We start from the raw sequence: 16,370 nt of genomic DNA on the forward strand, positions 1-16,370 counted from the left end.
ATGAAAGAATTTAAATAAATAAATAAATTATTTGAGGAGTGACGTGAGATTGAAAGGCTTGATTCGAGACGTGTGGTTGGTGGTTATGTGCCCTAACCCTGGTTGGGCAGGGGTGGGTTAGTTTGTGCACTGTGCACATTGCTTTTTCTCGTTTTCTATTTTTTTAGTTGAATTTGATTGTTGTTATTTTATTCTGGATTTAATCTGTTTTGACTTGAAGTGAAGTGCACCTGAGGTTAATTATATGTAGCAGGGTTGAGCGAGAACGCGGAGCCGCCTGCCTGCCTGACTGATACTTTGTTTCCTTAGTTCGTCTTCTTCTTTGTCTTTTTTCTCGGGCTCGTTTCGACTTTGTTATTTGTCCGGGTGTGCAGTGGGCTGGAGTGAAATGGGTGGGTCTTTTGGATTTTTGAGTTTTTGTTTGGGTTTTTCTGTAGATGAGAGGAACTGTTGAATCGAATCAGCAATCTGGTGTGATTGTTTGTTTTTTAATTTTTTTGTTTTTGTTTTGGGTTTGGGTAGGAGTAGTTCGTTAGTGTTCAGGTGGATGCTGTGGATTTCGTGGGTCTGGTAGCACGAATTTAGAGTAGAAATGCTTTTGGTTGGGTGTTAAGGGAGTCAAAGTCTGTGAGTGGAATTAAAACGTGCAGAGGAGTAGAAGATTGGAGTGTAACAGTGGCGGGGGCTTAATTGTTGGTTTTGGTGTTGGTGTTTTTCCCGTGATGTTGAATGGAAGCCCGGGTTCTTCGTCCGGGTGGAATAATACTAATAATAACAACAATTCGGAGAGAACCAGCATGACCCAGCAGACGCAATCCAATGTCACTTCGGCCTCTGGTGAGGCCAGTGTTTCTTCTGCAAATCGCGGGCACCAGCCGCCGTCAGGGAATAATGGGAATAATAACAGTAATTCGGGGCAGCAGGCGGGTGTGGGGGTGAAGCGCAAGAGAAATCTTCCCGGAATGCCTGGTAAAGAAGTACAGAATGGTTAATGGATGGGAGAAATTGTTTCGTTTTGTTTTCTAGTTTAGGGGGTTTTTGGTGGTTAATTTGATTTGGGATGGAATGAATTGATTGTGTGTTGTGCGTGCAGACCCGGATGCGGAGGTGATTGCACTGTCGCCGAAGACTCTGATGGCAACGAACCGATTCGTGTGTGAAATCTGTAATAAGGGATTCCAGCGGGATCAGAATCTGCAGTTGCATCGGCGGGGCCACAACCTGCCGTGGAAGCTGAGGCAGCGGACGAGCAAGGAGATCAGGAAGAGGGTGTACATATGCCCGGAACCGACATGCGTTCACCATGAACCGTCACGGGCTTTGGGTGACCTTACGGGTATTAAGAAGCACTTCTGCCGGAAGCACGGCGAGAAGAAGTGGAAGTGTGACAAGTGCTCCAAGCGCTATGCCGTGCAGTCCGACTGGAAGGCCCATTCCAAGACCTGCGGAACCAGAGAATACCGCTGCGATTGCGGCACCCTTTTTTCCAGGTAAGAGAATTGAAGCAAACCAAACCGGTCCGAGAGTCGTTTCGTTTCGTTTCGTTTCGAGGTAGATTGATTGGGCTTTCTACGGGTTTTGGTATGTGTGAAGTTTTCTTTTGGTGTCTGCCTTTTTCTTTTCTTCCATGTCAGGGTGATGACAGCGTTGTGATATGATGTGCAGGAGGGATAGCTTTATAACTCACCGGGCCTTCTGTGATGCGCTCGCTGAGGAAAGTGCCCGGGCTACGGTTAATGCACAGCCAGGACCGGGTGAGTCCGTCGGTGGACGGACGAATTCTTCATCATCCGGTGGTGACCATAACAACAGCCGGTCGGCAAGTGCTTGTCCTGATTCTGCACCAGATGTGAAAATTTCTGCTCCACCTCTGTGCCCGCCTTCTTCCACCACATCAACGCCTGTTCCTCCGCCACCGCTTGCCTGGGCACAGGCCCAAACAGGTGGCGGTGGCGGTGGCGGTGGCGGATCGGGACCCAAGCTGTCATTATGGCACGGTCCAGGACCTGGGCCTCCATTAGAGACATCTCCCTCATCAACTTCATCACAATTCAATGTACTTGACGGAACCTATTCGTTTCCCTTCTTTTCTTCTGCTTCACCGGCCCCTCCAAACATCTTTTCCACTCTGCTTGCAGCCGGTGGGTTGCAGCCACAAAATGCTGTTGGTGCGTACTCTGAACTGATTGGTTCCCGGGTGGGCGGTGGCGGTGGCGGTGGCGGTGGTGCGTTTGTAAGTGGGGGTGGGAGTGGCAGTCTTTTTAGCCACCAGGCACAGCAAACGGGTGTGAGCAATAGCAATAGCTCGGCGCATATGTCGGCCACGGCGTTGTTGCAGAAGGCTGCGCAGATGGGTGCGACTGCGAGCAGCAATTCGTCGTTGCTGAGAGGCTTTGGTCTGTCTGGCGGGCATGATCATCATCACAGCTCGAACCACAACTGGCAGGGAGCCGGTTGCAGTAGCAGTACAGGAGGGGGACCCACTATGCAGGCTGGTGGTGCAGGTGCAGGTGGTGCCGGCGGTGGATCCGTGTCGTACAATCAGATGGGTATGCAGGAGCTAATGAACTCGTTGTCTGGTGCCGCCGGCGGGGGAGGGAGCCTGGGGCTTTTTGCGCCGGGAAATCTGAGTCTGACTGGGCTTCTGCAGGCGCCGCTTTTCCCCAATGGCGATGCCGGCGGCACTGCCGCTCTTGGAGTAGTTAAGTCCGAAGGAGGAGAAATTAATATCAGTAATAAAGATGAGTTGCAGATGAAGCCCACCACAACGCTCGATTTTTTGGGGTTGGGGCCTTCCGGGCAGACATTGTCTCACACAGACTTGGCCATGATAACGTCCATGAACGCTGGGACAGGAGGAGGTGGAGGTGCAGGAGGAGGAGGCGGCGCCGCCGCCTCTGGCCTTGTAGAGTCTCTGGTGCAGTCGCCGGTAAAGTCATGGGATAGTTCATAGCAATCAATTAAATTTTAGGAGAGACGGAAATAGGGCCGCCTCTGCGAAGTAGTGGTGACCGAACAAACGGGATAATAAGTTTTAAGAGTCGCACTCGGTATGTAACTTCAATTCCCTTCATTCAGAGCTATATGCTGTAGCACTAGCTGCAGATTGTAAACATTTTTTCCCCTTATGTTTTTTTTTTCTCTCTTCTTCCTTGCGGCTGAAATCAAACAGTGCTCGTTTGGTAAGTTAAACCCTCTTGAATTTTTTACTTAGTAAAAAAGTACGTTCTGTAAATTAGAGCACACGCGGTTGCAAATGCAAATCTCTTTCTCGCCTCTCTTTTTGCTATATATATTACTACTGTTTTGATCCTTCATTCTTTGCTTACTGAACGACTGAAGAAGCAGCAATACAGCTCCTCTCTTTCAACCACTGTGACTTTTCGTATGATTTTCTTCTCATATCGCTCATTGTCTGTCTTTTAAGTAGCAAACTTACTGTTTAATATGTTGCAGAATGTAGATAGATTTTTTATGTTCTATATCATATCGGGATCTAAAAAGTATACAAGACTCAAATCTTTCGCTGCTCCCTACTCGGTGAATGTGGCGAAGAATCATATCGTTCAAAATCCATCAAATCCAGCAACATTGTTAGAATTATCTCCTGTGTTGAATTCTCTCCTTCAGTTCTCTTATCTTGATGATCCGTGATCTAAATCAAATTAACGAGACTCGGTGTTTGGCTGCTCCCTATTATGTGAATATGGCAAATAATCATATCGTTCAAAACCCAACCCATCAACATTGTTGAATTCTGTCCTCTAGCTCTCTTAAGCTGAAGATGGATCAAGGAGTGTGTGATCTAAAATAAATTTTACACAGTTGAATCATTTCCGTAATCCAAATTAAATTTGACACAGTTGAATCCAGAAATGATGATGGGCTAATTGTAAAATTTGGCTACAATACAACTTCTGGATGAAATTCTTATTGCCTTTGGCGTAAGAATAAGAGAGAGTCTTCTGTATGAAATTCTGTACCAGAGTCCATAGCTTTTGTTTGTTAGGTTTCTTTAGATGATAATATAGTGAAAAAAAGAGGACTAGTGTTATTTTGAATGAATGGATGCGCACCATGGTTCGTGAATCCGATGTCTACAGTCTCAGGATATTTTAAAAAAATTAGTCATCGGATCAGATTTTCTGAACTGTTTAGAAGTGGGATATGCAACTCCTGTTTAAAATCAAATCAGAAAAGCAAAATACATTAATTATCTAACTTGGGTAGTAAAACTAATACTAGGGATGAGTGCATGTCCATCGAACTGCATGTAATGCCAACTGGTAATGGGTGGCATGGGGAGTTGTAATATTCTTTTGGGGAGATGAAAAAAAATATCGACGGTGCATTGGATGAAGTGAGGTGTGGATTCTTATTAAAATCATGAGCGCAGAGATTTGGCTCCATCACTTCCTGGAACTATCAAACAAATTGATGGATTTACTTTTACTTGATTTTGGTCCAAATCCATTATTTTTTTGTTTCATATCATATCGAGTCTGGGGAAAAAATATAAATAGTATCAATACTGTTTTGAGCTGCCATGACCAATATTTGAAACATTGAAGGTGGACAATAATAAATATGTGGAATGTTGGCCAGCCTTTCAACGAACTGAGCATTTTTGACTGATATCCCAAGATAGAAAATGGTTTCATCAAAGTTTGTTATGGTGGACCTGAGTGGACTGAATTTGTTTAGTTTAGTCAACAATTCATTTCGGCTATAAACAATTTTCAGACCAGTATTACTAGAATTTTGTTAGATTAATATTATTAGAATTTTGTTAGATTGATGTTGTTAGAATTTTGTTAGAAATGTTAGATTTTTGTTAGATAATGTCAGAATTTTGTAATATGAATGTTATTGCAAATCTGATCCATTAATATAGGATCTCATTGGCCCAAATCACTGAATGTGTTGAGAGAAGCTTGGATTTTTATTTAGGGTAGGCATGAATAAAATAGTCTTAGTTATGTATGACTCTTGGTTCATGCACATGGTTGATTCATAAATATCATCTGGTTCAACAGTTGAGCTAAATTTTAGCTAATAAAAGTAAGATAATTAACTATTTTTTTTTGGGTGAGATGTCGATTATTATTGACTCTTTTGATTGTTAAATGGATGATATTTAAATAGACTATATTTTGAGGCTATTGTGGTATTTACATTATATTATATCCCTCTATTTCAGAATAAATAAAAATATGACTTTTGAGTTGATCACCAATTCAATGCTAAGATAAATTCTAAATGTAGATAAGCTTAATTATATAATATATAATAACAAAAGCTTCCCATTTCATGAAAGACTCAATTTATATGCGAATCGTTAGTTAGTAGAATTATATCTCTTAATGGGAATCCACATTTGTAAGCATTTAGTGATAAGAGAATGTGATAGAACTAATTGGGCTCAAAGAAAAAAAAAATCTCGCAATTAAAAGCCGAAGATATTTTTTTTTTATATAAGCCAGATATATCCTATTGTAGATTTTGAAAACTTATTTATACTATATATCTCGAACATTCAATGCCTAAAATTATTATCCTTTAAGAATCTACAATATAAACATAAACTTTTACTATAATGACCCTCTACTATGCTTATGAATGGTATGAATACTCAATGTTTAGCTTCTCAAAGAGAGTATTAGCTCCTTAAATCTTGTATTGCATAGCAAACATTTTTTCAACCAAGTTGCTATATAATGCATTTAACACTTTTCAACCAAGTTGATATAATGCATTTACACTTTTCAACCAAGTTGAATATTGAATTACAATGACCAATATTCCATTAGTGAAATATTCAATTAGTGAAATCAATTTTGTAGATTGAAAGCAATTAGTAAGTGTTGGTTAGGTTGGTTTAAGGAATTATATGCTACTATTCATCATTAAAGTTAGATTGAAGACAATTACTAAGTGTTCAAGGTTGGGTTGGATTTAACAATAGAATAATATGCAACTTCTTTTCATTTAGAAAAGATATGCAGAAAGAATAATGTGCTACTTTTTTTTTTTATATAGAGTAAATGCTAATTATATGAAAAAAATAGTTTAAAACTACATTATCAAAGAATAATGTGCTGCTTTTGCTCATTTAGAAAAGATATGTAGAAATTGGTGTTTTGAACACTCAAGGAATTATTAGAATGGTTATTCTCAAGATGAAATTCAACAACTAATTTTTTAACATACTTATCAACAATAGTTTTAAATATTTGAAAGATGAGGTATATAGATATTATAGTTTCATCATGCTTTTGTGTGTAATCAATTTTGAGGATATTTTAATTTATTTTAAACAATTTTGAGAACAATAAGCTCATCATTGATTTGGGCATACGAATATTCAAACCCAATAAGTTAATCATACATGTGAATGTTGAATGACTTCTTGGTATAATAGCAAAAAAACCCTAAGGAGTCATGGCTAGAGAAATGGAAGCTCACTATCACATACCCAAGATTTGGCTAGGTGACATGATCACATATAATTTTCCTTGAAAAAATATTTTCTCGAGAGAGAAAATACCATTCATTCCATTATGAGTAAGTTGTTTACAAATGTTTTGAGTGCTAATGTGCATTAACAATCTTGTACACTAACTTGAGAGTATATCTATAACACACTCCACAGTCGCGAAGTTGGACCGTAATTACCATACATGAGAGACAACTACTATGATATGGAAAAGAAAGTAACTCAACCTTCCTATAGTGTCACTGGGAGATCACTACTTCCACAATATGGAAAAGTAACTCAACCTCATGATATGGAAAAGAAAGTAACTCAACCTTCCTATAGTGTCATTGGGAGATCACTACTTCCACAATATGGAAAAGTAACTCAACCTTCCTATAGTTGGTGATAACTACTTACACAACATGGAAAAGTAACTCAACCTTTCTATAATGGGAGATAACTACTTCCACTATGAGAAGATGGATAACTAAATCCTAAAAAGGAAGTAAAGCACTCAAATGCTTTGAATTTTGCTTCTTATTTGCATCAAGACAAGTTTCTTAGTTTTGTTTAAGATGTGTTTAATGGTTGTTGATGAATTTTTCATCGTGAAGGACATGTTTGCATCCTCTTAAAAGTAGTGAATTCACCAACTCCACATAGTTGCGAAGTTGGACCGTAATTACCATACATGAGAGAACTACTATGATATGGACAAGAAAGTAACTCAACATTCCTATAGTATCACTGGGAGATCACTACTTCCACGATATGGAAAAGTAACTCAACCTCATGATATGGAAAAGAAAGTAACTCAACCTTCCTATAGTGTCACTGGGAGATCACTACTTCCACAATATGGAAAAGTAACTCAGCCTTCCTATAGTTGGTGATAATGACTTACACAACATGGAAAAGTAACTCAACCTTTCTATAATGGGAGATAACTACTTCCACTATGAGAAGATGGATAACTAAATCCTTAAAAGGAAGATAAGGCACTCAAATGCTTTGAATTTTGCTTCTTATTTGCATCAAGATAAGTTTCTTAGTTTTGTTTAAAGTGTTTAATGGTTGTTGATGAATTTTTCATGGTGAAGGACATGTTTGCATCCTCTTAAAAGTAGTGAATTCACCAATGTAAATATTTTGGGGTCTAAAATTTTGAGCAACTTTTTTTTTTTTAAAGAGTCACATTCTATTTTTTATCATCCTTAACCATTACCATAACCCCTTCTCATTAGTACAATGACGAGTTCACTCTCCATTTTTGGGGCCTTTCGGGGTCTAGAAATTTGGACAAATAATTTTTGAAGATGTTCCATTCTATCTTTGATCACCCTTAACCATTACCATAACCCCTTCTCATCAGTACAATGATGAATTCTCTTTCCACTGAATACATAAATACTAATTTTTTTAATTTTCTTTAATCAAATTCCATTTCCAATTAAAAAATGGAAAATAGAGTTTGATCCTATCATCTAATCAACTTGAGAAATGCTTTTAATTAAATGAACATAAATCAAGCAAGATGTGTTTGATACGAATAAGAAGTACTCTCCATTACACTTTTTACATAAGAAATCTTAATACAAGCACGTTATATTACTTCAAAGCTATCAAATCATGTTGAAAAAATAGCCCCCATGAGCTTCATGCTTTAATTTGCATGAATTAATCAATTAATCGTTACATAAAACATAAAATAGCATCCAACACTAGGATATGGGTACCTTATTAGTGAGTGTTTTAGATGAAAAAACCTAAGTTGCATGTGTAGTGTCACAAATCACCTACTATGTAATTTTCTCTCCATATTATGTATTCATTTAAGTATCTTTTGGCATTCACTTAGCATGTTTCCAATCCGAAAACCCTTCACTAAGATGACTTTATCTTTTGGCATTCACTTAGCATGTTTCCAATCCGAAAACCCTTCACTAAGATGACTTGGCTATCATAATTCAAAATTTGTATCAACTTCTTACTAATTTATACCTTTCTAGTGTTCATAATAATGATCACGGTCACTATTGCCTATGCACACAAACCACTCTAAAACATTTAGATTTTGATAAATTCAACCTTTTTATGTTTTTAAATAGACATTTTTAATTAAAACTTTTAAAACACATTTTAATCCTTATTTTCTCACCTTAAAATCTTTCTTCTAAGTTTTGAGCACTTCTTTTGTGATTTGAATGATTGGCTTTTTCTTCCTCTCAAATTACATTTTCCTATAACTCATCCTATTGAATTCATTTCCTTTATTCTCCTCCATTAATAGAGCACTACATGCACCTATAGAAAAATCTAATAAGATTTTATTTTGTACATCACTTATGAGTACCTACTACCTTCACATTAGGGATGCTATTTGTTACTTATTTTCATTTCAATATTTGAACTTATAGCACCTTTAATTCCCATCTCTTAGGTTTTTAAGTTAGTAAAGTCCTTCATTCATTGTATTGAGTTATTTTTTGTGTGCAAGAGTGTCTAAAACTAGTAAATAAACATGTTTTCTTAAAAAACAAACTAAATCTTACACTTAAAATAGTTTAAATTCATCCTACAACTTACAACCCCATAAGCAAAACAAGCGCCACAATTATTCATTTCCTTCACATCAAACAAATTGAAAACGCTTGAAGAGCATATATATATTTGTTAATCCCTAAACTTCACAATTAGATTAAAAATGGATCAAACTTTCTTTGCTGAATTCAAAAATTTTATTAGGTTCATTACTAATATAAATATTGATGTAGGTGCATTAGAAAATATTTAGGGTTGCATAAGATCTCATTATGGTAATTTATTTTGAAATTTTTCGCAAATGCTACCAAAATTTCAACATTATTTTGATCCACTTTATGTTGGATGATGTTTTGAACTTATAAAAATACTATTTCAAGGCTATTGAATTAACAATTAAAGAAAGGCTATCTCAATTGTCTTAGTAATGGACCGCTTTGCTAATGGCTCTCCCGCCCAAGTGCGTTTGAATTCTCAGATTGCTCCTGCCAAGACTTCGACGCTGGGAGGTTCGCCCCCCTACTATGGGTGATTATGTGGGTGTTGTTGCTTCTAGTGTTCCTGCAATGGATGGGTTGGGTGCCCTACCTATGGGTGATGGTGCTCCTACCTTCGTTTTTGCTAATGGTGATCATGTTGTGGGAGCTAAGTTCTCTCCTGGACCTTCTTCTTTTGATGGTAGGTGCACCTTTGCTCGTGTGGCCAAATCTGTTGCTCATCCCCCCAAGGGGACTCGTCCTCTTCCTTGTGCCAAGTCTTCCCCTGTGGTGGTTTGTGGACAAGATGTTGTGGATAATATTGGTTTCTACCAACGCACAACGTTGGTGTGCAGATTTACTAGGTTTTGGCCTTCTCTCCTGGACCTCCATCGTTGGGTGAGTGATTCCTGGAAGCCTTTAGTTGCTCATAGCATTGAGCTTTTTCCTTGTGCTAAAGGATTTTTCATTGTTTCCTTTGCTTTCTCTCATGATCGTGATTTGGTCTTGGGCAAGTTATGGGCTTGGGGACTTCACTCTCTCCCTGTCAAGCCCTAGACAAGTTCTTTTAACCCTCTTACTGAACCACTTAATGTGCACTTGGTATGGGTTTTCCTTCCTTATCTTCCCCTTCATTTTTTGGGAGCATTCTTGTTATGAGGCCATTGGTAACTCTATTGCTCGTTTCTTGCCACATCTTCCACGAGCCACTCTACTTTGCTTGCATTTTAATTGATATTGACATCACCTTTCCCTGGGGATGTGGTTCTTATGGTTGGGGATAGACTTTGGACTCAACCATTGGATTTGAGGACCTCTCTTTTCGCTGTCGGAAATGTTTCTCAAAGAGTTATTTAGCTTTCGATTGTTCTCTTCCACGTCACAAAGGTGCTGCTACTTGGTGGAAGGATGCTACTACTGTTCACTTGATTCCCAATGCTTCTGATTCTGATTCTGCTGGCTCCTCTTAAGAGGATGACGTCTCCTCTTGGGATGAAGTTGTACCTCTTACTGTTATTGAAGATTCTATTGATCCTCTCCCTGAGGCTCACACGCCTGTTGCTTCTAATCTGTAGTTTCGATCTTCTCTTGTTGAATCTTCTCCTGATGTTGTTCTGAAGTCGTAATCTGTTGTTGTTGCTGACAAACTCATTGTGGGATCCTCCTCACTTGATTCTTCTTTTGATGGTCCCAATAGTAGTATTGCCTGGATTGTGGTTTGCCACAAGCGGAAGGGGAAGTCTTCCCTCCTTCCCCAAACTCCTCTTTGTCAAGGCTTGGGTGTTTCCCCCAATCCTTGAATTCGGTTTTGGGTTGTTGTAGGTTTGACAAGTTTTCTCTACTCGCTTGTCCAACTTTGTTTTGTTCGGGGTTTGCACCCCTATTTTGTTGTCTCTCTTTTGTCGCCTTTGGGTTGTTTTTTATTAGGGCAAAAACAGGTTTTGAGGGGACCCGAAACCCCATACAACAGGTTTTGGAGGGACCCGAAACCCAATAGATTTTACCGGGATCTAGAACCCAACAAAGCAGGCTGCTAAAAAAAATAAACAATGAAAAACCGCAGCCAAAATCCAGCAAAGATGACTAAAACCAACAACAACCAGCATAGTCACGCCACACCCAACAAAGCTACAACTCCAAACTATAGCACGGAAGAGTAACAATCAAGGGTATAACAAGCACCCTCAGCCAACTTTTAGGGTTTTGAAAGGTACCCCTAACCTTCAATAACAACACCAGATTACAGCAGATATTCATACAATTTGAATCTGACCAGTAGGGGTTTTGAAAGGCTCCCTCAACCTTCAAATTGGGTTTTAAAATGGAACCCAAAATCAGCAACCAGGGGTTTTGCCAGGCACCCTCAACCTTAAAAGATGAGCTCAGAACTCCAAACACAAGATTTTCCCCAAACCAAAGACAGTGGAAAGACAAACTAGGCCCTTTAAAACTATTAGCAACCGGCCTGCCTATAGGATAAACCAAGAACCCACAACTAGAAGAAGGGGGAACAAAGACCCCAAAAACCAGAAGGAAGGAGGCCAAACCAAGAAACATCAAAAAGGAACCAGTCCAAGAGACAAGCTGGGAGTCTGGAAAAAAGAACTTCCAGACTCACCCAAGGAGACACCCAAGAGAGAAGAAATAGACATCCATATCCAGCAGCAAGAGGAGAACCAAAAGTCAAAAATCCCCAACATTCCATCTCTCCACCTCAATAGGAAAGAGCTCCACCTCTACAGGACGAAGAATGAAGTAGAAAGACAACAACCATCACTCTCCAGCAGCAAGCAGGAACCAGCCCTTTCCCCTCCACCAAATGTCCACCTCCATAGGAAATATGGTCACCTCTAACAGACAAGGAGGGGAAAAGAACAAGAGCCAAGAAACCCCTCTCAAAGGTTCACACCAAAGACAACTCTCCACCTCAATAGAAGAGTAGCCCAACAAAGAAGAACCGAAAAAAGAAGCTCCTTCGAAGAACTAGAGCACCATAGGCCAGAACAACAACAAATCCTCAGCATAGAGGAAAGGAGAGAACACAAAGAGCCTCTCCACAAGAGATTCACCAGGGTCCCAGATTTGCCCAGACACCATCCCAGACACAGGCAGGAGAACACCACCCACCAAAGAAAGAGCAGAAAAAAGGCCATTGACAGGAACCACCGCACACCCCTGAAGACCAAAAATAGAGGCCACAAAAAACCCATGCCGAAGCGCCTCTATCGTTGCCGCAGCCTCCACTCCTTCCTCTGCACCAAACTCCTCCACCCACCAGTCTAGCAAAGAAGAGCCACGAAGAGCCCTATCAGGCAGTCACGGCATGAAAGGTGAAAGGAGGAGAGGGAGTAAATCATCCTCATCCACATCACCATCTCCCCCATCTTCTGCAACTCCTTTGCAGGAAACCCCTCCCGCTCCCGCTCTCCCGCTCTTCATTTTGAGTTTAAGTTGTTTTAAGCGTCAACACCCTTATTTTGTTGTTTTCTTAATTAAAAAAAATTAAAGACATGATATTTATATAGTCTATGTAATAAATTGCAATGCTTTTGGTAACAAATTATGTGTAGTCTTTTGCATCAACATTTTGGATGACACTCTATGACACACCTCAAGAAGAGGAGAAAAAGTAATATTGATTACAACAATAAATTCTTAAAAAGAAGGGTTTGAAATGAAAAACTAGAGCCTTAAGGAAGCAAAGACAATTGAATCAAATCACAAAATAAAGAAACTGTATAAAATATTATGATATCAACATTAGTAAATTTCCACAATCCATTTGATTGAGTGTATGCTTCTGGATTCAATTGTGTGAGAATTTTTGCATCAACGTTTCGGATCACACTCCGTGATCCATCATCAGGATGATAGAGAACATAAGGAGAAATGGATAAGATTGCAGACCAAGACAAACTAAAAAGAGAGAGAGAGAGGGGAAGGAGAGAGGGTACATGATTAGGACAAGTGTCAACTCAAGAGATGGAAGGCAAATGAATATTATGATATATTGAGACCAATATTATAAAGGTGTTATTACACAAGTAGTTAAGATTATGTTAATCTATCATAAATGTATTATATGATGAATATTGTAAAAACATTTAATAATAAATGTTATACTTCAAAATAGAATTTTTATAGTTTTTATATAATAATCTTTTAATAGTTTTATGTTAGCTTAACATAATCTAAACTACTTGAGTGATAAATTTAGTCCCTATATATCATAATATTTTATATAATTTTATGATTTTGTTTTTATACTCACTAGGTTCTTCCTTGGGATAACAATTTTTTATGTTAATTATTTCTTGTTAAAAACCTAATTTTGTAATAGGTATCAATTTTTCTAGTCTTCTTGATGATGGATCATAGAAGGTGATCCAAAATACTGATACAAAGACTACACACAATTTTCTACAAGAAGCATTACAATAGATTAATCAATTATTACAAAATCATACTACAATAATGTTGAAACAAGATTTTTAAAATGGGAAAACCATTTGATAAAGAAAACCTCATACGTTTCTTAATAAAGATGACCACTTAATATATTATAATGCTTACAATCTCTCCACTATAACAAATATGAAAGTTTCGAGAGAACAAAATAATTAAGTACCACCACAAAGGAAATGGAAGGAGAACATTTATTTATAAAGGTGAAAAGAGGATTTATGCAAGTTTAACTCTAAGCCTCTACACTTGCCACCTTGCATTAGTGTATATCTATGTGACATATTGCCCATGACAAGAAGTGTGTAAGAAAACATGCAAAGAACAGGAGTTACACCTTATATTCTTTGTAAGGAATATTGTGACACCCTATAAAAGAAATACACCCCAAGGAATCTTAGGTAAAAGATAAGAGAAGTATAGGATAATCCAAATTAATAAAGAATAATATTTCATTAACTCAATTAAGTAAAAAAAAATTAAATTTAGAAAAAATCTATCCACAAAGATTAAAACATTAATTAGAACGTTCTATAAAAACAATATAAAGAAATAAATCTATCCTATGATTCTAGGTCATAATAACTAGGAGTCTAATAACTAAGGAAATATTATTGATATCAAAAGTAGGCTCGATACTCAATGTATTAGAGGTTTAAAAATGTGAATGATGATACAATCCCCAACACAAATAGGTCAGTATTAATGGATATAACTCTTCCTGTTTTATAAATAATTTTTTTTGATAAAATTCTTCTTATAGAAATGTTGATGCATAATACAATCCCTAATCTTATGAGATAAATAACACTAGTAAACCAAGTATTGCAAGGGAGATATCTAAGTGAGAATCTAGCATGATGATTATGAGTGTTATGGTAAATAATGAATTGAAGGGGCTATAAGTTCTACTTTTAGTTTTTCTATATGGATAAAATTTATATTTTGAGGTTAAATTTGAAATTTCAATTGAAGTATCATCAAACTAGTAAACATAATGAAAATCATTAGATGAAATTAAACCTCATGTATCTCTTAATGAAGATGAATTATATTTGAAATCTTATGATGTTTAGAATCTCTCCACTATAACAAATATGAGGGTTTCACTTGATAAGAAGATAATTAAGTACCATCATAAAGGAATGAGATTAATAAACTTTATTTTATGTAGGAAAAAAGATAATTTATGCAAGTGTAACTCCAAGCCTCTACACTTGCTACCTTACATTAATGATGCATTGACATTATTGTACAACTTTATAATCTCCATCATTACTACACAAAGTGGTAATTTTATTTTTATTTTTATTTTTTATCATTATGATAGTCCTCATGCACAATATTTATCATCTATATAGTCCTTTGTTCCAAGTTCCTAAGTGCCACACAAACATGAGTACTAAATCTAAAGGTACTAGATAGTTCACTTTTCCACTTGTCAATTGATTTTATGTTATTAATCAAACAATTGTTGGGAACCCACTTGTTGATAATTGTTCCATGTCATTTATAATCTAAAATGGTGTGATTTATGTCTTCCTCAAGTGATTTCAACCCCTTGGAGTGTTGATTACACTTTTATCAATGATGCTTGGTGAAGTCACTCCAACAGTTTAACATACCAATTAAGGGAAAGAGTCTTAATTATGTAAGCACACATTTCAAAAAAATAGAATAGAATTTTGAGAGTGGATATGCTTGATTTTGAGAGTAGATTTATTGGCATTTTAAAAAAGTTGTTGGAATTTTAAGAGGGGAGAACTTACTAATAACTGGAGTTTAGGAATTTCTTGGGTATTGCAATAGTGAAAATATTAGGGTTTCCACTACATTTTTGCTTAGGGACCACTACATTCAAAAGAGGGTTGAATTTAATAGATTTAGTCACAAACCAACAATGATAAGTATTAGAGTTGAGGAAAAATCAACTCTACAACTCCCAAAGATCATCTGCATGCAAACCTGTCATAGAAGGAGAGAAGCAAAAAAACTATGGAGGCCGGAATTCAGAGATCCAAAAAAGAGGAGCCATATTGATTGTGCAACAAGAATGCAATTCAATAATTATAGTTGTTATTAAAATACAAAGAGAGAATCCTTATAAGAGGATACTCGAAACCCTAAAGGTGAAAACCCTAAAGAATTATAAGATTCCTAAGTTTAGCTTAAGCATAGAGTATAATAGACTAATAATTAAATAAATAATTATTAGCTAATAAAAGATAACTCTAACACCCCCCCTTAAGATGACTTAGGGAGTAGCTAAAAAACAACTATGGACTAAAAAAGCATGTAAAAAATGTAGGAAAGCAACAATGGGTCCCGACAACTAGGGCTGATGAGGTACCCAAGTACAATAAAATCTCTGTAAAGTGGAGAAAAAAGGAGAAAACCCTGTGGGAACAAAACTCCTCTCCAAGAAGAGATGAAAGCTCAAGTGAAGGACTAAAAAGCCTCCAAACAAGAGTGTTCCAGAAGATAGGAACAAAAAAAGAGCAAGAAGAACACCACTGAAGCATGAAATAGCTGCAAACACTGTCAAAGAGTAACTGCTAATCTGAAGAACCTCCACTAAAATAGAACATGACCACGTAGAGAAGACTATAATCTGCATGAGTGCCCTCAAATGACACTACTCGAATCAGATGGCAAACAAAGGCAAACAACTGAACTCGAAGATACAGATGGCATGAAACACCAAAAGCCTGCAGAGCCGATCAATCGAACCAAGGAAACATTGGAACAACAGGACATACCTCCCCATAATGATAAAAAGGGAGAGGGTCAGGTACACTGAAAAAAATGGCCAACAAGAACTGCATGACGAAGAACCAGGAACATTGAAGGTGCAGAGAAAGTACATAGTGTTGTGGAAGGAACACTCACTTGACACACATCATGGGGCTAAT

The 16,370-nt window shown here is 37.5% G+C and overlaps 1 protein-coding gene across 1 annotated transcript; it reads left to right on the forward strand.

Moving 5' to 3' along the window:
* Positions 1-208: 208 nt before the first annotated feature.
* On the forward strand, positions 209-3,317 carry LOC131037377 (protein indeterminate-domain 4, chloroplastic). Its single transcript, XM_057969503.2, has 3 exons — positions 209-969; positions 1,094-1,490; positions 1,666-3,317. Exons 1-3 carry the CDS (start codon positions 723-725, stop codon positions 2,951-2,953), a joined length of 1,932 nt encoding a protein of 643 aa, XP_057825486.2. The 5' UTR covers positions 209-722; the 3' UTR covers positions 2,954-3,317.
* Positions 3,318-16,370: the final 13,053 nt, after the last annotated feature.

This window comes from Cryptomeria japonica, chromosome 3 (assembly GCF_030272615.1).
Source record: "Cryptomeria japonica chromosome 3, Sugi_1.0, whole genome shotgun sequence".
NCBI classification, from domain to species: domain Eukaryota; kingdom Viridiplantae; phylum Streptophyta; class Pinopsida; order Cupressales; family Cupressaceae; genus Cryptomeria; species Cryptomeria japonica.